Source organism: Nothoprocta perdicaria, unplaced genomic scaffold (genome assembly GCF_003342845.1).
Source record: "Nothoprocta perdicaria isolate Ctin4 unplaced genomic scaffold, notPer1 scaffold_59, whole genome shotgun sequence".
Lineage (NCBI taxonomy): Eukaryota > Metazoa > Chordata > Aves > Tinamiformes > Tinamidae > Nothoprocta > Nothoprocta perdicaria.
The window spans coordinates 1,675,929-1,697,530 of NW_020455854.1; the positions used below are offsets into that span (position 1 = coordinate 1,675,929).

Consider the following 21,602-nt stretch of genomic DNA (forward strand, 5'->3'; position numbering starts at 1 on the left):
ATATCTGCCAAGAAATTGGAATTCTTATCTCCTCTTTTCAAGATGGAAGGAAAAGGAGGGAGAAGAGATTGAATGAAGTTACAAGGGAGATCCTAGGAAGTTACAAGGGAGATCCTAGGAAGGAAAATCAGGCAGAGTTTGTTTAGTGTCATGGGAAATACCAGATCACCCCTGAGTCACCTGTTAATATCTGTCCTTTGCAGTTGCTCTATTGAATCAGGAATCCAGAGCATCTCTATAGCAAAGTCCTCCGGATTAGGGCTGACAATCAGTGGTGGATCCAACAGGCCTGATGGCCCCATGATTTATGTTCAAGAGCTTATGCCGGACGGTGACTGCTACAAGGTAAGTCGGTGTGGAAATCATCAGTCTTTGCAATGGGAACCTCTCATAGAAGCTGTAGCTRTTCTGAAGCAGCATTTCTAATAGATGAATAATATACTGCATGGATTAAGGAAAATTTATATAGCAGAAAAAGGTTTGGGGCAGAGGGATGTTCCTTTCCTCTAATTTTCTCCCTCCTTGTTTAGGATGGTCGGCTCCGTCCTGGAGACCAGCTAATTGCTATCAATAAAGATTCTTTGGTGGGCAGCACGTATGAAGAGGCCAGAAAAATAATTGCAAAAACCAAAATCAGGTAGGCATGTATCATGTTTCTTGTCATTGTCATGGTTCTGTTCTCATGATGCTGCTGAGTCTTAGGCAGAGACTCTTTATGTCATTACCAATTTTTGGCTTCAAGAAGCATCAGTCATGTTAGTCTTGAACAATGGCTCAAGATTGTTCTAAGAGGCGGTTAGGTGAAGGAATCCTTGTGAACATCCCCAGTAAGAACTCTGCAATGGAAGTTAAGTTCCAAAAAGCAGCTTAACTGGTAAAGATTCAGCTCCAATGTGTAGATTACATGCATTTAAGGGAGATTATCCTGGAGAAAATAAACACCAATAGAAAAGTTCTGAAAATGTAAATTGTATGTTTTTTTCTTTAATAAAATGTTCTGTATTTGTTGTTTAAGACATGAGGAAAACACAGAAGTGGCCTTTATTCCTGGAAGGGGACGGTTACATCCTGGACTGTCAGTTCATAACAACATCCAGTTGCCTCCTCCAAAGGCTGTGGGAAATGGTCTAAATTCCTGCAGATTGAAGGTCCATGTGAGGTCCCCGGAGGTAGGCTGAAGTTCATATCTAAGACTACAGTCACCAGTCCTGTCATCTCCTTCTCTGGCCGGAAAACCCTCTTTTTAGGGACTCTGTGGTAGTCCTTCTGGACTAAGAAGGGTGTGTAATGGTGTTCTACATGGCCATGTTTATGCTTGTTTAGAGCTAAGTGTTTTTATATCTGAAATATTGTTCCTTCTGCCTTGGGTTTGAGATGGCAAAGGATCTGTGGAGGTAATGACAGGAGTTATATGTCTATGGCCTGCATGACTTGTTTGAGAAGTCTCAGATTGGGGAAAAAACCTTCCCTAATGAGATAGCTACCAACATCTCATCCAGCACCAACCATAGGGCTAGAAGGAATCTCAAGAGTTTCTGATCTAGTCCCCTACCCAAAGGCAGGAACAGTGTTTTGTTCCTAAAGACCTCTGGTGAGGATGAATCCACAACTTCTTAAACAGTCTACTTCTGTTGTTCCCTATCCTAATGATAAGACAGATTTATTCCCTCGTAAGGCCTAGCTTTTTTTCTATAATTGCAGAGGCAAGTGCTTGAACTGTGTGTGGTGAGACAGGATTTAATGCCGCAGCTTTAGACCCATGGCTGGATTGTGCGTGCTGGTCATTTCTGTCTTGGCTTATTGCAGTGGCTGGTGGAACTTCTGCCCTTTGCCACATGAGCTTCCTCTAGAAAGGTTATGTAGAGATTCCTCTAATACAAGCCTAATTCACCAAATGTCTTTTTTTTTTGGCGAGTCTTACACAGACTCTTGCAGTGCCTGTGTCTGTAAGGGCTCAGCACTAATCCCAGGTCTCTCTCTGCATATAGGTTGCTAACTAGGGAAATACTATGTGCAGTGATCCCCAGCTTATCCACACCRTCAGTCTTTTTTTTCTTACATGTGTTTTAGCCAGGATCTGGCATTTAAGAAGGTTTGGGAACTGTGTTTCAGCTTCCCATTGTGCTCATTCTGGAAATATTTTAGATGAATAACACAGCTGGCCCTGATCCTGAATTGGGACCTTACTGAAGTTTTGGATGCAAGGCTTTAGAGAAAACSTCTGTGGAGAAAATGCACAAGGACAGATTCATCCTTGACTTTCAATTACAGTTAAAGAGTTGAGTTTGCTGTGTGCAAAGGGATTTTTGAAAAGACTCAGCATAGACTTGTGCCAAGGGTTTAGAGAAATCCCTGGAGTCTCTTTTGGCCCATCTGCACCAAAGATSTACCTGGTGCCTTTCTAATTTATGAAGCTGTGGGGCAGCTGGGTTGCYCTTTCTTGAACTTCTCTGTTGTCTTGCCTGTATTTACAGCAGCAGATTCTGCTCAGCATTTTTTCTGTGCTGTTTTTTTCTTGGGTTTTTTTTTTTTTTTTCTAGAATAGACACGAAAATCTCTTTCCTGTGCCTTCTTTGTCACCAGACATTTGCCTGCCAGAGCTCACTGTCTCAGGTAAGAGCCTGTTCACTGTTCTRTGTGAGTAGGCGATGAACATTTATAGCCTCAGCTCCTTAGTGCTGAAGATGATTAATTTTGATCAGTGTTTATACTTCTGTAGTGGAATCTAATGATGTGATAATGAGACTTACCCCACTAGGACTGAGGGAAAGCAGCAGCCTTGCTTATTCAAAGGCATTAACTAATTAATGGGCAGTAATTATGTCCATGGTGGTTTGTTCACAGTAGTGAAATGCTTTGCTAAGGCAATCAGAGGATTAGAAATAGGAGACAACACATTTTCTACTCCCTGCCTGTGGTTCATTTGCAGTATTGTCTTTATTCTTCCCCAAGATCATATCAGACTTTTATCTATTAGATCTCATTGTAGGTAACAGTCCCTTATGATGGAAATGAATGGTCCCTGGAGACACAAGCAATGTGTTTTTTGTTTTTTTGCGTGGAAAACAGTCAATTAATGATGCTTGCAATGTACAAGGTAACCTTAGGTATTTTACATATATTAAGACTGTCTACAGTTCCAACTAGGAAACTGCTTTCTGATGTAATTATGTCAACCAGATTTTTCTCTGCAAGCTTTGCTTTTTTTTTTTTTTTTCCCCCCCATACATTTTCATATTGTGTTTTTCCTCATGCTCCAAGTCACATACTCAGGTCTTAACTTTTGTAGAACAGACCAGGTATAAAGGGGTGAACTTCAGCCACAGTATAACTTCACAATTTCCCTRGGAATAATTGGCAAATGCCATTAATGCCTCTGATCCAGTGTCCTGTGAAATGACCTTCAGCAAGATACCACATATACTTGTGGTATGAAGGTTAAATCCACCTGGAGGAAAAGATGGGCCTTCTTACCACATTTTAGTGAGTCCTTTGCAAGTGCAGGACAGTCTGAWGTTTTCATACATTTGCAGGTCAGGACTAATTTCTAGCCATAAATAAAAGTCCTTGCTCCTCTATGCACTGCCAAAGCCCTGGCTTTGCTTGTGAATTCACAAACCAGGCTGTAATTTCCATGTGAGTTCCCAGAAGATTAGCCAGAGWTGTAGGGATAGATTAAGACCTAGCTTTATGAGGTAAATTTTGTGGCAGAGTCTACATAACTGGCATCAGTGGGAGATGTAGGTAGTTGGAGTGTTCAGCTGTGTGGATGAGGTGTACATGAYACAACCTGCACTGTCCACCAAGGATGTACCTGCTTAGCTTGGGCYCTCACGTTGCTTTGGCCTGTCTCTGCTCCACGCTGTGAAGACACTAGGACAAGGCTGCTTTTGTATCTAGACGTTAGGAGAWGACTGCTTCTGTATCTGTGCTCACAGCCCCTAGGATCCTGCAACCTCCGCTCCCCTTGGGATGTTGTGCAGCCACCACTGACAAACAGAGGTGCGTGCGTGAACGAGGCCCTGGGTCATATAGGGCATACAGCAAACAGCAAGAACATAATCAGGGAGTTATCTAGGGGATTTTATTGCACAAGTGATGTGAAATGCTGAGAAGGCTTTTTGTCAGTGTTGTCATCCATGAACAGAGACTTTGAGCACCAGCTTTGCAAGAGCAGCGGCCACGCTTGGAGCYGGGAGCGGTGGCCGCAGCGTGTCTGAGGGTGCCACCCCGGATATTTCCGTGCTTGGAGCTGACAGCAAAGCTCCGTTGCACTAATCCCGCTTAGCCACGAGTTGAAGGGCAACAGCTCTGCCCTTGAACTTGCACAGCGAAGTGCTGGCGGCCAGTCCAGGGAACTCATTACCTCTTCCTGCTTCCCAGCCGCTGGCATTAGCAGAGCGGATGAGTACTGGGATTAAAAGGCTTAGGCTTGTGCTGCAGCTCTGCTGCTTCCTGTTGCTTTTTCCTCCTGTGCAGCCTCTGCCCCTGCCAGCCCAGAAGGGTGAGACTGGGAAGTGCCTGAGTGACTTAAATGGTCTCATTCAACAAGTCTTGCATGCTCACACCATGCAAAAGTTTCTGAAAACCCTCCCTCCCCTCACCAAGACTGAAGAGCAGGAGTTTTATTTGAATTCCCGAGCAGCAGCTGCTCTAGCATCTTTGTTAATCAGATGCTGGCAGGTGAAGAGAGTCGCCCTCTTACTGAAGCGTTTCAGGTGCCTCCCTCTATGCCTTCATCTCGGAGCTTGCAGTTATTCTACCGAGACAGCTTAAATGTGCAACTGAGTGAAAAGGTCTCTCTATTTCTGCAGTCTTACAGAATATATTGCACAGATATTTTTCTTGATTGATTTTAATCCCTGAGTTTCCTTTTCCATAGGGGTTTGTGAAGAACRAGGATGAACTTTATGAGATGTTGTTACTTCTATGTTTCAGTTCTGCTCAATGATTGAGAGTAGACAAGGTCCAGACTAATTTTAAGATCATCATAGCTGCAGACTCCAAGACTTGGTTTAAAGAAATTTCCAAAGTGACGTTTTGCAAGCATAGGTGCTTAGACAAAACTTGATTTCAGATTCACACTCCGGCATCTAGTCTTTTCAATAGCTGCCAAGTTCAGGCTTAGAGAACCCAATTTAAAAATTCTGTTTGAATCTGGCCTATGTGCACGCACATTATATTTCATGCCACAAGAGTTCCAAGTCCTTTGCCGGAGTGCTTTTCCATTAATATTTGCCTCTTGCCTTTCAGCACCTGCTTCAGCTTCTAATCAGAAAGCAGCTTTGGGCGCCAAGCCCAAAGTGGCGCTGGATCCCCATATCCGTCTCAAGGATGGAAAACTGGAACTGGTAAGTAGAGCRACTCCCTTGAAGGCGAGGTTTCCTCTCAACCCTCTCCAAAACTATGGCATGTAGGAGAGTAGTAGACACTGACACGATACCACTTCCTCCTTGCTTCCAGCTGCCAAATTGTTGTTAAACAAAATAAGCTCATGTAAATGGTCTCCTCCTGTTGTTTTTCTGTGAAGAAATGTCTGTGGGCTGATGGGAAGGCTCGGAGAGAGGGAACTGGATGAGAGGTGCCAAGTAAGGCACGATGCTCTGTGGTTAGATCCAGACTTGCACTGTCAATGGGAGTGTTCTCCGTTCAGTTACGACACAGTCCACACTGAGAGGACATCAGGCTGGCAAGTTTGCTGATGGAGCAACGTAAACCTGTAGCTTAGAGTTGTCAGTGCAGGAAACATGATCCTGAGCTGAGAAGAGATCGAGACGTTTCAGGTTTGGTTCTTCTACTTATATCATAGGGAGGCATGTGAGGAGTGTCAGTTATCAGAATTGGGGTTAGTATGTCAGTTGCTTTTCAGAGGGATTAAAAACACGAACCTGGATGCAAATGGCGTACGAGAATCAGGTCTGCCTGTTCACATCATAGCACTTGGTCAGGGATCTAATCTGCAAGTATATCTTCCCCCACTGGAGAGTCTGCTCAGATCTAATTCCGTTTTATTCTAATCACTAGCCCGACCGGGCTGTGCTGAGAATATTAATAGCTCAGGTGATGTGGGATACAGATACAGCAGCAGTGTTCAAAACACTGATTTCATGATTAGCATCACACTGCTCATGTGGTGCAATTAAATTTCAATCCTAGTCTGATTAATGAGATAGAGACGTAATAGTCTGCTAGCGAGCTGTTTTAGTGGAGTCTGGAAGAAAACTGAGTCTTAACTCCTCAACTGAATTTGCTTGAGATCGAGTCATACCTCAGCAATTCTAGAGATAAAAAGAGGGTATGCATCATGCTGAGACACCCTGATCACATCTGAAGGTGCATTTGAATAATCTTGGCTTGTCTTGGCCGCTTTTCAATGCTGCAGGGAGATCCCAAAGTTTGCGGTTGGCGGTCTTATCTCCCATGGATGTGCTGCTTTGGGTTCAAAGGACTCCGGGTGAAGCCAGCCGCCCTTCTCTCCGCTTTGTCAGCCTTTGGCTGGGCTTTCCAGGGACGCTTTCACTGCTGGGACAACCTCAGGGCAGCCTCCTGTGGGAAAGAGGCCGAAACGGGAGATGTGTCAGAGTAGTGAGTAAAGCCTCGGAGTAAAGGCAGCGTTTGCAGGGCTGGGGATCCAGGCAAAATTGTTGCTTGTTTAATCTTTTAATGGAAAATATATTCAAAAGGTGTCATCAAAGGGCAGGGAGTGGAACTGGCCGCTCGCTGGGGAAACCTGGCCGAGGTGAAGGTGCCCTTGGAGCTGTAGGAGTCACCGGTGTGTCGGGAGCCTCCTCTGCCCTGGGTGCTGCTTGTCTGCTGATGGGAGGTGTGTGACCATACCCGTGTGCAGGGGAAAAATAACTACGAGTAGGACAAGAGGAAGTGGCCTCAAGGCCAGGGGAGATTCRGGTGAGATACTAGGGAAAAATTATACAGGAAAACAGGTGAAGCATTGGAACAGGCTGCCCAGGGAAGCGATGGAGTCACTGTCCCTGGCATTGTTCAACAAAGGCGCTTAGGGACGTGGTTTAGGCAGGATGGTGGGGATGGGTTTATGGTTGGACTCATCTCGAAGGTCTTTTCCAACCATAATGACTCCATRAAGACGACTAGAAGTTAGGGATGGGGGCACACACATGAGCTGGCATTTGCTGCCACCCCATGGCTGATGCAGCCCTAGCGTTTTTACAGCTCGAACCTCCCGGGAGRTTCAGGAGGCCGCACACAAGCAGAGGCTTCCCTCTAAACCTGCTGATTCTTAATCACAATTTACAACTGCATTTTCTCAGTGATCTCCTGCCTGTTATGGATTTATCCCCAACCCCTTTTCAGTAGGAGGCTCGTAGGACACTCGGCTCCCCTGTTTAGGAATAGCTGTTAGGAGAGACAAGCTGCCAGGGCCCAGCAGGAGATGGGGTGAAACGGCATCGCTCTGCACTGGGAGGAGGCAGAGGTGGCAGGGAGAAGAGCAGGAGGCTCCATCCCAGACCCTCTGCTGAGCTTGACCTTATTTACTAATCTTTTACCTGCTGCTGCCAGCAGTGACACTTTTTTTTGGAGGTTTATCTCCTTTAGAGGTGCTCTGAGGTTGATGGGACAAATATCAGAGAAGGTAGGGGATCTCAGGTAACAGGAAAGCAAAAGGTGCAGTGAGGAGGCAAAACTTTCCAATGTCTTCTATTACCACAGAAATGCTGTAAATATTCCTTATCTTCTCAGATACCTGCTGCATTCCTGGGCAGTAGGACTCAGAGGAGAGGCTGGCAGCACCACTAGCTTTTAATAAAGCTCTGTTTATAGTAGCTGCAAATCTGTTTGTGTAAAACGTTCTTGGACATTGGAGCAAGTATGCTGGTACAAAGGTGGGAAAGGAGAGGGACTGGAAACCTAGTCCAAGTCTCTTCCTTTAGGAGGCATTGCCTGAAAAATTACTTCGAGGAGAAACACAGYACTGAGTGTCCTTCTAGCACCTCCTTCAAAGAGCTGCTTTTTGAGGATTCTCTTTGCAAGTTTGTTGTTTTTGCCACAGGTTCTGCAGTATCTTGGCCTGGAAGTGACTGAGGAGAAGAGGAGACAGTTACGGCAAAGTTTGACAACAGACTCGCAGGGAACAGTGGCCTATGGAGGTGAGCGGGCAGGTCTGCGTGCGTAACAGGGCCCTTCTCACCTTCTCTGCTGCTCTGTTGATAGCTGAGAAAGCAGAGCTGCATCTGCTGAGAGGTGGCAGGTACAGTAATTCCCTGGCTGGGCACTGATGTAGCCTCTAAACAGCTAAGAATGAGTCACAAAAAGGGAAAGGGTTTTTGGTAGAAGTATGTGTGAAAAGAGAATAAGAGCAGGTAGTTGGGATGACTCATTTGACTTATTCTCAGCTTGCTTCCCGGGAATTAGCTAGGTGATACTCAGAAAAAGAAAGCTGTTTCTTGTGAAGTGCAGAACATAAGTTATCTGTTCCCTGGAAGTCTCTCTGCTTTTCACTAATGACTCCTATTAGATTGAATAGCCTTGCAAAGTGCRCTGCCTGTTATGCCTAGTGGAGATTATGGTGATTGGGCTCATGGTTTGTGGCGGTGGATATCAAAACGATCAGGGGTATTTGGCAAATMTGCCCTTCCCAAAGGCTCGGGTTGCTGCTGCAGCTCCTACAGAGATGTGGCCCAGGGCTAAGCATGGGATGTGTGAGGCTGTAAGGTCTGGTCTGTCCTTCCCAGCCTCCTGCCTTCTGCTTTTCTGCAGTGTCCGACAGCAAAAAGAATCCCCATCATCAGTGCTGTCAACTTAACCCCTTTTCTAAGTGCTAAACTCCATGATTTAGGTTCATTCATTCCTGACTCAAGAAATGAGAGCAATTGGAATGGTAAAGTGTGTGTCATTTCCGAAGAAATTTTAGTTTGGATCAAAATTATAGAACTTCTAGAAACACAATGATAGTCCTATGTTCTTTTTCTTTTTTTTTTCCCAAGTTTCATTCAGTATTAAAAATGGTCTAGTAAACATTGTCAACAACTAACTTAAGCTTTAGAGGCTTGTCAAAGAGCTGAAGAATTTTAGAAAGGAAAGATGTTTGGCATTGCTAAACCCAATCTGCTTGGTAGTCAGTGAATTTCCTCCAGATCTGTGGCTCTTTCTCCTGAACACGTGCAGCACACGGGCCCTTTTGGCTCGGTAACAGCTCTGATTCCTTCCCACAGATTTTCTCCAAGCACTCAGGGATCTAATGCGGGATGAGCTGGATGAGGCTGGCCTTGACTCCAGCACAATGCTCTTCACCCAACACGAAGTGGCCAGTTTGCTGGACACGTCTGCTTTTCACTCTCTGGTCAGTCACAGTCAAATGTTCTTCCACTCCCTGCTGCAGGTGACCTGTCTGCAAAGCCCTCCTTAAGACTAAAGTTTCTGTATGTCCATCTACAAAGTCAGATCACATCACAGCAGCTGATGTGATCCTAAGCCCAGGAATTCTGTTAGGGGCCTTTGGGCTACACTGTGGCTGCAGGAGTGGATGTGTAGAATTACACTACTCTTGCTCTTGAGAGCTCTTGAGCTTGGAACAGTCTGAGAAGGGAAAAGCTGGACTTTCATTTCCTATTTGTTCTAGAATTATAAAGAAAAGGTATCCATTAATCATTCTGATTATAGGAAATCCTCTAAAAGACCTCAGACTTGTCATTTTTTTTATACCTAAACACCTATGGGAAGATGTGAAGGAAGTGGCCTGTCCCTCTCAGTGATGTAGAAGGAGAATTATCCATAGTTAATCAATTCCAACTAATTTCATTTTGTTCACACAATGAGAATGCACTGTGGCRGAGTTATCCCGGGTGTGCCATGGATCACAGGCTGGAATCCTTTGCGGGGAGAAAAACGTGAAAGTGGGATTATTTAATGTGACACTTGTTCTGTTTGTACCAATGGAGACTCTTTTCCAAAGTGATGTTGGTTAAGCACCTTGCTGGGTATGGAAGGCRATATAACCACCTGCTCTTGGAAGCCTCAGTGGTGCTCATTTGCTCTCTGCCTTCCAGACTTTTGACTCTCTCCACTGCAGTGGCAACGAGGAGCTGGAGCAGCTGCAGCTGGARATGACAGATCTGCGGCAAGAAGTCCGGCGGCTAAAGGTGCAACCTGTCATTTGAGTGGCTTTTTGTGGCTAGTACCTGCTCCTGTAACTCGCAGGAGTCATAGGCGGGAGCAGTCTGTGCAACTTGGCTCTCCTGCCAAGTCAGTGCTTTGCATTCGGTGCAGTCTTCAGTACAAAGGAGAGTCATGGGCTCTGCTCTCTTTAATTGGGACTTTCGTGTGTGCTCTTGTTTAAATACAAACCTATTCTGCTGAATGTGGACAGCCACTTTGCGTTAACAGAGAGTAAACTGTATTTTTAAATAGCAAAAGCATGTTACACGAGTGAGTCAAATTTGTAGATAGAAACACCAGCTGTCTGTGTGGCAGTAGCAGGGCATGCAGCTGCTGCTGCTGTAAAACACTGTTCTGGGGGTAGGAGTTAAAATAGTGGGGTGTCTTCCTGGGAATCACTTCTTGCTAATCTAGTAAAAATGTTTTCTCTAGTCTCTCCTGAAGGAGGTGGAAACCAGTAAGAAGTCGATGGAAGATGAACTTCAGAGACTGAACCAGGTTAGAGAGCAGCCCATTCGTGAGGCTGTAGATGTGGCTCACGCTTTTTATTATGACAGTGTTTCAGGCTACCCCTGGCCCACAAGAAGAAATAAGCTGTGGAGGCTCTTCCCACATAGCTCCAAGCCTGCAGCTTGGACCCCCACCCATGGCACAGTCACAGTTCTTAGGGATCATGAGTCTTGGGCAAGGTCAGCACTCCCATGGGTGGCTTTGTGCGCTTGTGTCTCTGGAAGAAGAGCCCGAGCCCCAGGTTTCTGWACTCAGGGACCAAGCAGTGATTCTTTGCCATGGATATGGGCCTCCGTCTCAAGGGAAAACAAAGATATTGGGCAATAGTATGACCATGATCAAGTCTTTTTTAAGGTTCTTTGGGAGAYGCCAGCCACTGCTGCCCTGGTGCCAGCAGGCATCCCTCTGAGGGCAAAAGTCTGGGGGGAAAAGGCAGTCTCTAGTGCTGGGGCAGGGCCTAGGGAGCYGTTAGGGTGGCTCTGGTGAGGACATTATAGTGACCAGAACTCYTTGCTTGTTCCAGAAAGCGCTGGGCTTCCTCTCTGAGAACCGGACCCTGCACAACAAGCTGCAGATGGCAGAAGTGGTGCAGAGACAGGCACAGAGCGCAGAGCAGGACTACGAGGAAGTGATCCACTTGCTGGAGGCTGAAATTGCAGAACTGAAGACGGAGCTGGCGGGGAAGAAAGCAAAACACGTCTCTGAAATAGAGGTAACGCAAGCCCTGAGCCCTCGAGGGCCTGCAARCGAATGGAACAGACTAGTGGAAAACAAAAAAACAAAACAGTTAACAGCAACAAAACCCTCTCTTTGCTGTTCACTCCCCCACCAGCACCACTACCTTTSTTTTTACAATGAAAATGAATGATGGCCGTTATGGCCATGACATTGCACACAGCAATAGTTGCCTGATCTTTTTGTCTCTCTGCTGTGTCCCAGGCCAGCATGAGTGTTATGCATGTGCTGGAATTTGTATCATTGCTGTTGTGCATTCCAAAAGGAAAGCTTTTTCTTAAAAAAAGACAGACCCCAGCTAAATTTTTTCCTAATGACTAGTACTCCCCGCCACAGTCTTGACATCCACAAACTCTCTACTTAAGCTCACATTTTTTTTTTCCTCTTTTACCACCCCTTGCAGCAAAACCTCATCACAGTGCAAAGCCTGGAATGAAGTCCTCAAAGAAAGGCCTGTGTCAGATCTCATGGTTCTCACTAGCTCCGGCCGCTTTGGGAAGTTCTGCTGCTACCATGGAAGACCAACCACGTCCTCTGTTGTTAGCCCATGGCTTGTTACTCGTTGGTGTTTCCAAGAGCCAGGGCTGTAGCGTTATAACCACTTTCTTCCGTTTCAGGGGGACATTCTAGAACTGAAAAGGCAGTTGTCCCTGGCCGATGGACAGCTACGAAAATCCGAAGTCTCCCGGAAACGCCTGGAGATCTGCAATAGGAAACTGCTCCTGTTTGTGCAGGTGAAGTACTGAACTGCCAGCTATGCTGATGGCACCATCCTGTCCTCTTACCTTGAGGGCTGTTTTGCAAGTCCAAATCCTTTCCTAGTCCATAAGCAAGACCTAATTTTCTTTCATCTCATTCAGACTGTTTGTTAAGAGAAACTCTTCAGGAATTAACTCATACACATATAAGCTGTGTAAACACGGTAGTGCATTATTTGTCCTGTCCTTGAGTCCTGACTCTTGTTGCTCTTCTGATTAAGACGAGCCAGTTCCTACTCACCGGTCCCTCTGGCAATCCCTCCTCTTTGGCCCTTCTGGGGCTGAGACTTATTCCAAATTTCTGTTGGACCTCATCTAAATTGTGTTTTAACTTTCCCTCTGTGTAACTGGACTGTTATTTCTCTGTACAGCAAATGCAAACTCAGGAACAGTTTGCTGCTTTAGTGTYCTTTTTCCCCTAGATTTTCTGGTGGATCACACATGTAATTGCTTCAGCCATTGAGGTGGCTTTTCTTCCACTTTATTACCTGAATTGGAAATACAGGCTTGTGTAATGAGTGAACTGGCTGGCACAGGAAGCACTAGTATTCAGTATAGGCAGATACAGATGCCATTAGTCTATCTCAGAAGTTCCTGAAATCGATAGGAAACAGGAGTGAAAGGAGGCATAAATGCTGTGTCCTCTGCTTTGGTGAGAAAAGAATTAAATACCTCCAGACTGCAGTGCTAGATACTGGTACACAAGAGACTTGGGGCTCAAGTTTAAAAATGGATTTGATTTTACCCTGCAGTCAAACATCACTGGGTTTTGACCACTGGAACAAAACGTGCTCCTTTATATGTCCTTAAGTCATGTTTGAGAATTCCCTACCTGTGCAGAGCAAGGAGAGCTAACATGTGCAGGCATGACCCAGAAACCAGGGACTGCTGGTAGTGCTGATCGTGGGCTCACTGAAATGTAACCTGCCAAACTGTTCCTGGGGAGCRTGCTTTCATGCTGTATCTGGTATATTTTAGTGTTGGCATTAATATGCATAATTTAGATGTGTCTGTTTATTTGCATAGACTATGAACGTTGCCTGTGTTGCAAAGAGCCTTGAGAAATTAGCTTCAAGGGCAACGAATAAGCAGAAGCTGATTACTGTCAGATTAAATCTGATCACCAGCAAAGCCCCCTGGGGTTTGTTCTCAGGTATTATTTATTTCTACATTTTTGAAACCTTTTTTTTTTTTTTTTTTTTTTGCTTTTGTTTTGTGGCAGAATGTTCACAAGGTCCTGAGCACATCCAGGCATTTACCAGATGAGAGAAGGTAGGAGGCAGCTTCTGGGAACTGTGAACAGAAATATGAAATGCCCTTTTTCGACCTTTCTCAAGGCAATGTGATCCATGCACTTCTAACCCAGAGTTTCTAACTGTATTGTCCTTTTGGAAAGGAATTCGTTGTGAAAAGGTGATCTGGAGGCTGTTGGTGGATCAGTGCTCAGAAGGCCTCCATTTCAGACTGGCCTCTGTTTTGGCCTTTTTCTGAGCATCATAAGAGAAGCTCTTATTTCTCTGGTTAAGCTGATCTTGTTAGCAGAGATCCAGAGCAGGCTGCGTCAAAGCAGCAGAGCTGACTCACCTGCCTTTCCTGATATTAGGCAGTTCTTGACTTTAGAACCTGGTTCTTTTCTAACGGCAGTTACAGAGCTGATGGTGAGAGTGCAAGCAAAGAGCAGACGTGACTCAAGTGCATATATGGTTGCAGAAATACAGGCTTTTGGACTTGCCTCCAAGCTGAACCCACCTCCTATCACTTGGAGAAAAAAATGCATCAGACTTCTTTTCTTAGAGGTCTTTTTTTATTTGATGAAAGGTCACTCTGTCACTGGCAATGACCAGTCCCATGAGAAAAGCCAGTTTTTAAGAATGATAGTAGGGGGAATTAGATTATAAAATTCCAAGATGGTTATTTCTAAGATAATGAAGGAAAACATTGTTGAGAATGTCAAAGAAGTATTTTGCTGATATAGCATATAACTGTCTGTAACACAACCATGCAAATACATTTAGAAGAGAATCATCTACCATTGAGAGATGAAGTCTACTCTGAATGAAAGTTGTAATTTACATAGAATATCCTTCATAAGAGACTGGCCAGGATTTTAATGACCATTTTATAATAGAAGTATTGATGGCACTTTCCATATTTATAAGAGTCAACAGTGAAAGAGAAGAGGATAAAACAGATGCAGTCTCAGATACATCTCTTCCATCTTCAGATCTTGTTGACCTTTTGCTATCAGAAGCTAAAGAACTGCTAGCACCAATGCTCTCCAACAAGGATGGTAAGCACTAAATGAACAAGAGAAGCCTGAACCTAAGGAAGGCTTAAGGTTGTCTGTTACTGTTATTTGCAGTTTCCACCATCTTCCATATTTACTTGCTATGCCAGTTAAGACTCCAGTAAAGCTACTTGATTGTCACAGGTTAATATAATTTAAATTATGTAAATTTACATTCCACTCATGGGACTCAGCTTTGAATCTGACATGCAAACATATAGTGTAAGGAGTCYGAGGGTGTGCCATGTGCCCAGGGCCAGAAGAAAGGTGTTTGTCCAGAAAAGGAACTAACTGGAAGGAGGAGAGTTTCATGGAATCACAGTAATGGTGCTTGAAGGGGACTCCTGGAGATCAGTAGTCCAGTCTTCTGGACTAAGCCTTGATTCTGTGATTCCAGAAAYGACTACACCAATGCTGAGAGGAGGGGGATAGTAACTTCCCTGTTTCCTTGGCATATAAGTCTGTCAGCCCAGACTCCCTTCCACTGTCTGCAAGTGGGAGAAAAATCAGAGAAAAACCCTACCTCTGTTGAGGTCTAACATAACTTTCCCAGTTTGGAATGTTGAGCTTAGTTGGTGGGCTGCAAGCTTTTCTTGGCAGCAGTTGTTTGACTCCAGTTATCTCTTTCTGTGCAAAAGAAGAGAGTTTCTGATCTCTTTGTTATGATCAGGTGAGCACACAGCTGTTCAGTCTTTACTCTTTGATACTACTTGCCAGCTGAACACGCTGCTGTGACATTCTTGTGCTGGAGAACTGTCCACATTGTCCTTTCCCAAAGCACGACATGCAGAATACAAGTGTAGTCCTTAATAAGTACTACTAATATACGAGTTTGTCAGTGTTTTCAGAGTTCCTGCATCATTCAAATGTGCATTTCTCATGATACAGCAGCACTGCTTGTATTAGGGATGTTTTCCAACTCCTTGCTTACACTTTGGTCGTGTGCTTGCATTTGCAGCTTTGCCATGCGACTGGGACCCGTGCCTCCCTACTGAAGGAATCTCAGATTACAAGGAGTAGGTGTCAAGACTGCTTGGTCTGTAATTCTGACGATTCATATAATAAACTCTTGGTTCTATTAATCATAAACTTCTCTGACAACTCTTGACCATATTGCCTAGTAGAGGCCTTCAGATGATCAGGTTGAGGAAGACCTCTCCTGTCTGACACAGTGAAGTATCGGGTGAATTCCTGGATCTTTTGGCTTAGTTTATTTTGTTTTTCTAAGACGGCTTTTCTCCTTTTGGCCAGATGGGAGTTTATACTTCCATGGCTTGTCTAGCAGGCATTCTTCTAGATGAGTGAAATTTGGAGCATGGGAAAAATCCTCATTAAATGTGTTAATATTTTAACATGGAACTAAGATGCTGTGTAGTCCCTGCCAAGGACAGTATGACAGTCATGGCTTCATTTGGGTCATTTTCCTCTTTATTCACTTAAAAGAGTTCAGGGTAGTTTTTCTGCTAAACAGAGCCATATCGTAAAAATATCTGCTTAAAGGTGTTTTTTTGTTTGCTTTTTTTGAGACCTAAATGTCTAATACCACAGTGTTAATCGATTGCTTCACTAAACCTTAAGAAGTAGAAAATAGACATTTGCAAACATGACTTCATGGTTAAAAAAGCATTTTCAGACAGAACAAATGCTTAATGTCCAATACAATTAAATAGCTGTGCAAGATGTAAGGCTTCCTTTTTTCCTTCCTTAAAAACAGAGCTTGCCCCTCTGGCATCTTCTGTGTCCCAGCTACATAAAATATTCTTCATTTGCAGCCATCTTCATCAGAAGACCACATGGCCCCCTCCTTCGAGCCCGAACAAGACTGATGAGCCACAGCCCCCGAGCCCAACCAACAAGCTGCCTGAGAAGCCTACATAAATCTCCCACCACTTTCTCTTGCTCCAAACTGTGCATATTCATAACACAGCCGCTCTCTTGGGAGATGGAAGGAACACACAACTGGTGGTTCAGCTTCCTGGCAAACCAGAGAGAGAACCAAGCTTTCGAGAAAGACTGATTCTTCCTGAGCCAGCCACTGAAGACTCAGCACCCTCCCCTGCAGGTCTACCTCTGAGTTACAAGGCTATTTTCTCTTGGTTTTGCAGCTTTATAGGGAAAAAAATTACTTTCAAGCGGATACAAACGCCTGGATTTCACTGACAGCCTTTTAGAGCTTGTATCCTGGGTAGTAAGAGGAGCATGAACCTACCAAGGGCCTCAGGGGGTCTTAAAGAGATTCCTTTTGGTATTTCCTATGAAAAACCAAAGTACACTTAGTGACTGCAATAAAGCCAGTTTAATCCGTAGTGTCCTAGCTGTTTTGGGATAGGTACTTTTATTTTTTTGTATAGGTTACTCAGCTCCAGTGCTTGATGTGGAGAGCACCATCCCTGTGATCCCTTGGAGAAAGGGGCAGACACTACCAATGACGTAGTAAAACTGAGCACCAGCCAGTCTTTGCAACACAACAGAGGACACAGTGAACATACATAAACCCAGGCCCAAAATGTCACCTGGAAATTAAATACAGAGCGGGTAAGATTGTATGTGGTCAACAAAGAACGTGACAGAGACCTGAGGTGAGCATGAGGTCTGGAAAATAAAATGAAAATGCTGCTTACACGGTGTTTGCTTTCTGAGCTGGGTTATCATTGCAGTTCTTCTGAGATGAATTCCTTGCTTGATTCAYTCTCTTACTTTGGCAGCTAGAAAATGCAGGAAATGTGGTATATTGTAGCTTTCTCTCAGAACTTGGTACTATTATTGCAAATTTCATCCATGATGGTTCAAAGCAGGTGRATCCTTTATACACTGATATAAAAGCCTAGGAAGACCTGTGATARGAGCAAGGATCTGCTATAACCACTGCTGCTAAAATATCAACAACRTGGTGGAATTTTACAGTGATAGGTAGCTAGTCTAAAATTTAATTTTGTAGCTCATAGTAAATTCTTTTCGATGTATCTTTCAGATGGTAAATTAAAGAAAACACAATTCTTTGGACTTTTTGTGAGGAATTCTCCCAGGAAGAAAAAAAGTTACTTTAAAAAATTAATCTTCTTGGGGTATGATGCCCTATGGTTAATTTCTACCAACAGAATGATGGGACTTACTGATGTTCCATGTGAGTTTAGTCCTATGGCTTTGTTCTCATYTCATGTGTTATATAGACAGGGCAAAGCTGCAAGACTCCAGGAAAGAAAATGCGTAGAGCAAAATCCAGTGTCATCAGTTTGGCTTCCTCTGTACAAGCATCTCCAGTTCCCCTGAGGTTAGTATGGCACAGCCAACCTGCTGTTGGCTCTGCATGTTTGAAAGCATTCAGCAAGAGTGGTTCCTCCCAGCAAGACGTCATCAGATATACTGTTGCATGCACCCAAAGGCATCTGAGAAATGTAACAGAAAAGGGCCAAGGGGCGAAATGGAATTAATTTAGGCTTAATTCTGTTCCTGTGGAAGTTAACAGAAGTTTTGCTAATGAGTCCAACAACCATGGAGTTAGTGCAGTGAATGAGCACTGAGCTCCACTGCCCTAATCCTGGATGGCTCCAGCCCAGGGGCATCTGGCCTGTCCTAGGGATCAGCTGCGTGATCCGAAAGGCAACGTGTTTGTTGCTTCTTCCCTCATGGGGTGATTTGTTCTCTTGTTCCAAGAAGGAAGGGTTCTGTACAATAGCATTGCAAGGTGCCAGAGCCTCCTGGAAACAAGCCTGCCATGGCCCACGTGTTACCCAGGTGAGGTAATTGCATGGCAAAGGTGGAGGCAACTCATTGCTGACCCAGGGCCACGGTATTTTGCATATCCTGAGCTGTCTACTGGAAAAGGAGCTGGGAAGGTTTTAGCTTTTTAAAAAGCCTAGACAATCCTGTGTTCTTAACATACTGGCACCCTCCTTGGAAAAGAAAGCATCCARGTTCCTACTGGCCAGACCATCGAGCGCTGTGGATATTTTGTTTTTAAAAGCAGTCAAACTTTTTAGTTTGTTCACATCATTTTTCTTAGCATCAYGTTTAGCTCATCGTGTTCCTTTTGCTATTGCTTCAAGCACAGAAAACTTTCCATTTCCTATTAATAGCACTGTTGCTGTCTTCTCAGGGAAAGGTTGAAAGCTAAGGTGGGATGAGAATTGTGCTCCTGGAGGTGCTGCTCATTCTACCGACCTAGACTAACAAACCTATGGCATCATTAAGCAAGCTGATTTGGGCAGTCAGTCACAAAAAGGTTTCTTCCTATGGAGCTACCAAGAGGCAAAAAGGAACCAAAAGCACAGAAAGAAAAGCTGCAGAATGTGGTATTTAGCCAGAATATATTTTATTTACACAGGGCCTGCCTGATACTCATGAAGAGCTGAATTCCATCATCATTGGCAATGTTATAGTTTGCTGGTGGAGTTCTGGAGATCTGCTGCTCTCACTACACTGCAAGAGGGCCCTAGCATGTCAATAGAAGGCAGGAGGAGGTGAGGTATTTCTGATAAGAATGAGAATCTTGAATGGTATTAGATCTTACTGAGTGACTAAGATGGAAAATGGGTAGTATTTTATGAGCCACAAGGGGAAATGCAAACTATGCCAGTAAACGGGTATGACTGTGTTTGGAACACAACATMTAGGAACTCATGAAAATACATTTAAAGAACATCAGTGCAGTCAGATGTTCACTGGGAAGTTTTGGGTGCAAAATACCACTGRCGTCATGTTTTTGTTTTTATCTTAAGAATGGCAGAAATTAATTTTTCAGCAACTATGKGTCAAATGGTGGGAATCCTTTTCCTCTAACGAAATAAAGCAAAACAAGAGAGGAATATTCAACTATATTAACACATGCAAAAAAGAAAGCTTGGGCAGGTAGCCACCTAGGCATTATCTTGAAAGGTGAATGTCGCTTAGAGCCATTAGCACTGTTTATCTGCACTCTGATGAGTAAGGTAACTGAATCTGCTGCAAGATGTGCTGGGTTGGAGCTCATTAAATCTCCATTTCCATCTCTGCCATTTCACTGTGTGACCTTGGGCACAACGCCTTGTCCGAGTGTTGCACCAGGGCAATGGGAAGGACAGTGCCAGCTTATCTCTAGCGACATGGGGAAGGGGACCACAGGCTTGACCTTCCAGGGCAAGGAGGTYTGGAGAACAGCATGCAATGATCTAGGGCAATTTGGTGTTTTCAGGGGGAAAAAAAAACTCAAAAACCTCACTTTTGCTGATTCTTAAAACAGCAGGCTGAACTTTTACTTAGCTTTATAAAACAGCACTAGGTTAAGTGCTAAAATGTTGTCTAGAGAGATGTGTTTCTCATAGCTGAGATGAAAACTAACCCTGAACACTGCTGTGGAGGAGATTGGCTCTTCTGTTCCCCGAGCTGGAGGCTGGAGCTGCTGGAGGCTCCTGCTCTCAGCCCCATTCACTGACACTAGCTGGACAAAAGCCCAGACCTAGAGYGTGGAACTAACACTTCCACCCTGCTTTAAATATGGCTCTAAAAACCAGGTGAACTTTCCTGCTGAATTTTTAAAGAGACTCTTTAATGTTTTAACACTGCTGATTTTCTAAGGTTGTTAAACACATGTGAAAGGGGACTGGAACGTGGCTTCCATGTGACAGCACAGAAAGGACGGGGCTGGCTGCATGATGCTCCTTTTCCATGACATGGGGATCTTTTCCTCACCCCGGGCTAAGTCCAGGAGTCCTCCTGCAGTCCCAGGAGGTGGCAAAGGAGCGGGTACAAATAACAGTATTATGAGCAAAGCCTCCAAGTTCTCCCTTTCAGCACATGATGCGCTGGGCTTTTCTGCCGAGGTTTYCAAATTTACCCCCACAGATGAGGGAAGGAGGCGGCGAGGAAGGGAGTTTGCAGGGAAAAGCCTGCAGTGCTGGGGAAGTGGAAGTGGAGGGTAACCACACGCCAGACATGGTTCCTGCTGAATGCTCTAATYCTTAACTACAGCGACCAGAGCTCACACCTGTGCTGGGCTGCTATGGGGGCTGACTTCCTTTCCAAGAGTGGTTTGGGGCTGGATTGGGGCATTTTGGGTGGGGTTGGGGGTTCCCGGGTGGTTTTGGGGTCTTGGTGGGAATCTGGGATCTCTCCGGGGGCTCAGAGCTCCCGTGAGAAACCCTGGCACCGAATACCTTGAGGCAGGAACCCTGCTTGAGTTCAGCTCAGGGAAAAATTATGTGCACGTCTTTGCTGCTGCTCCAGCAGCCTATTTTGGCCTTTCAAGAGTAAGGAAAAGAGGTATAGTGATAATGAGGAAGCAATGGAAGTGTTTTTCTGAAAAGCAATGTCCTGGGAAAAGACAACATGTGTCTATGAAGGGAATTGAGATGTCCTGGGCCTTGGGTAGTGTTGTGGTGGTTTGGGGGCCTCTAGGAGTGCCGGCTGCTGTGGATTTTCAGGCAGGAGCTTTCGGGCTGTTTCCCATTTGCCAGCTCCTCTGATTACCGCACGCCGCCAGGCCGGCCGCCTYGCCGGGCGCTTCAGGAAGCATCGCGGATCAGAAACAGGAGCAGGGCTTCCTGCAACTCAAGGGCTCAGATAAGGGCAGGCTTGCTCGACTGCCATGTGTGATAAGGAGRTGGGAAAAGGGAAAGCAATGTGAGCGTGATGTTTGCAGTGGCGTCTCCCCGAGCGCCAGCTGGGCCCGCGGCAGGCTCGGAAGGTGCAAACGCTCCCYGGCTGCTCTCCCGGCAAATTGTCCTCTACGTTAGCACCGTGGTGTCACCTGTGGCCCCGTGGTGTCACACACGGCCCCGTCRCTGAGCCTGCCCTGTGGACCCTCAGCAAGGGGGTCCTGCTGGGTGCCGTCGCCTCCGGCCACAGCTCCCTGCCCGGCACGCGGCTGGCAGCGCTTCCCGCAGGGGCTGCGTGGAGAAACGGCAAAGAAATGAGGGAATYGCCCCAAAACGAGCGCACAGCCGCCAGTCAGGCTCCATGCAGCAGGCCCCGGGAGGAGGAGGGAAGCCCAGCAGCGGGAACAGGCTGGGATGGGAGAGCCCGAGCCCGGCGGAGCAGCTTGGGACGGGGAGAAGCGGCTCGCGGCGCCAGCGCGCTGTGTTGGCTCCTCCCGGGGCGGCCGCCTGCTCTATCGGGGCAGGCAACGGCTGCGCGTTAAAGCCTCCCCGCGGCACCGCGGGCGGGTCAGCTTGGCGGGAAGGGCCGGGCCGAACCGGGCCGAACCG

General features: G+C 45.5%; 1 protein-coding gene across 3 annotated transcripts in view; it reads left to right on the forward strand.

Annotated features, from left to right (window-relative positions):
• The window catches only part of LOC112955704 (syntaxin-binding protein 4-like), a 41,912-nt gene extending 25,324 nt beyond the window's left edge, over positions 1-16,588 (forward strand). Inside the window, exons 8-22 of one of the 3 annotated variants that reach the window (XM_026049038.1) lie at positions 204-345; positions 531-637; positions 1,016-1,169; positions 2,541-2,613; positions 5,254-5,351; positions 8,027-8,123; positions 9,189-9,316; positions 10,023-10,115; positions 10,564-10,629; positions 11,165-11,353; positions 11,994-12,110; positions 13,357-13,406; positions 14,294-14,424; positions 15,380-15,437; positions 16,194-16,588. In XM_026049038.1, coding sequence (XP_025904823.1) covers positions 204-345; positions 531-637; positions 1,016-1,169; positions 2,541-2,613; positions 5,254-5,351; positions 8,027-8,123; positions 9,189-9,316; positions 10,023-10,115; positions 10,564-10,629; positions 11,165-11,353; positions 11,994-12,110; positions 13,357-13,406; positions 14,294-14,424; positions 15,380-15,437; positions 16,194-16,299 — 1,609 coding nt within the window. In that variant the 3' untranslated portion in view covers positions 16,300-16,588. Of the gene's footprint in view, positions 1-203; positions 346-530; positions 638-1,015; positions 1,170-2,540; positions 2,614-5,253; positions 5,352-8,026; positions 8,124-9,188; positions 9,317-10,022; positions 10,116-10,563; positions 10,630-11,164; positions 11,354-11,993; positions 12,111-13,356; positions 13,407-14,293; positions 14,425-15,379; positions 15,438-16,193 lie in introns of those variants that run through there. The other 2 variants (XM_026049039.1, XM_026049040.1) reach the window with 2 other exon arrangements.
• The last annotated feature ends 5,014 nt before the right edge of the window (positions 16,589-21,602 follow it).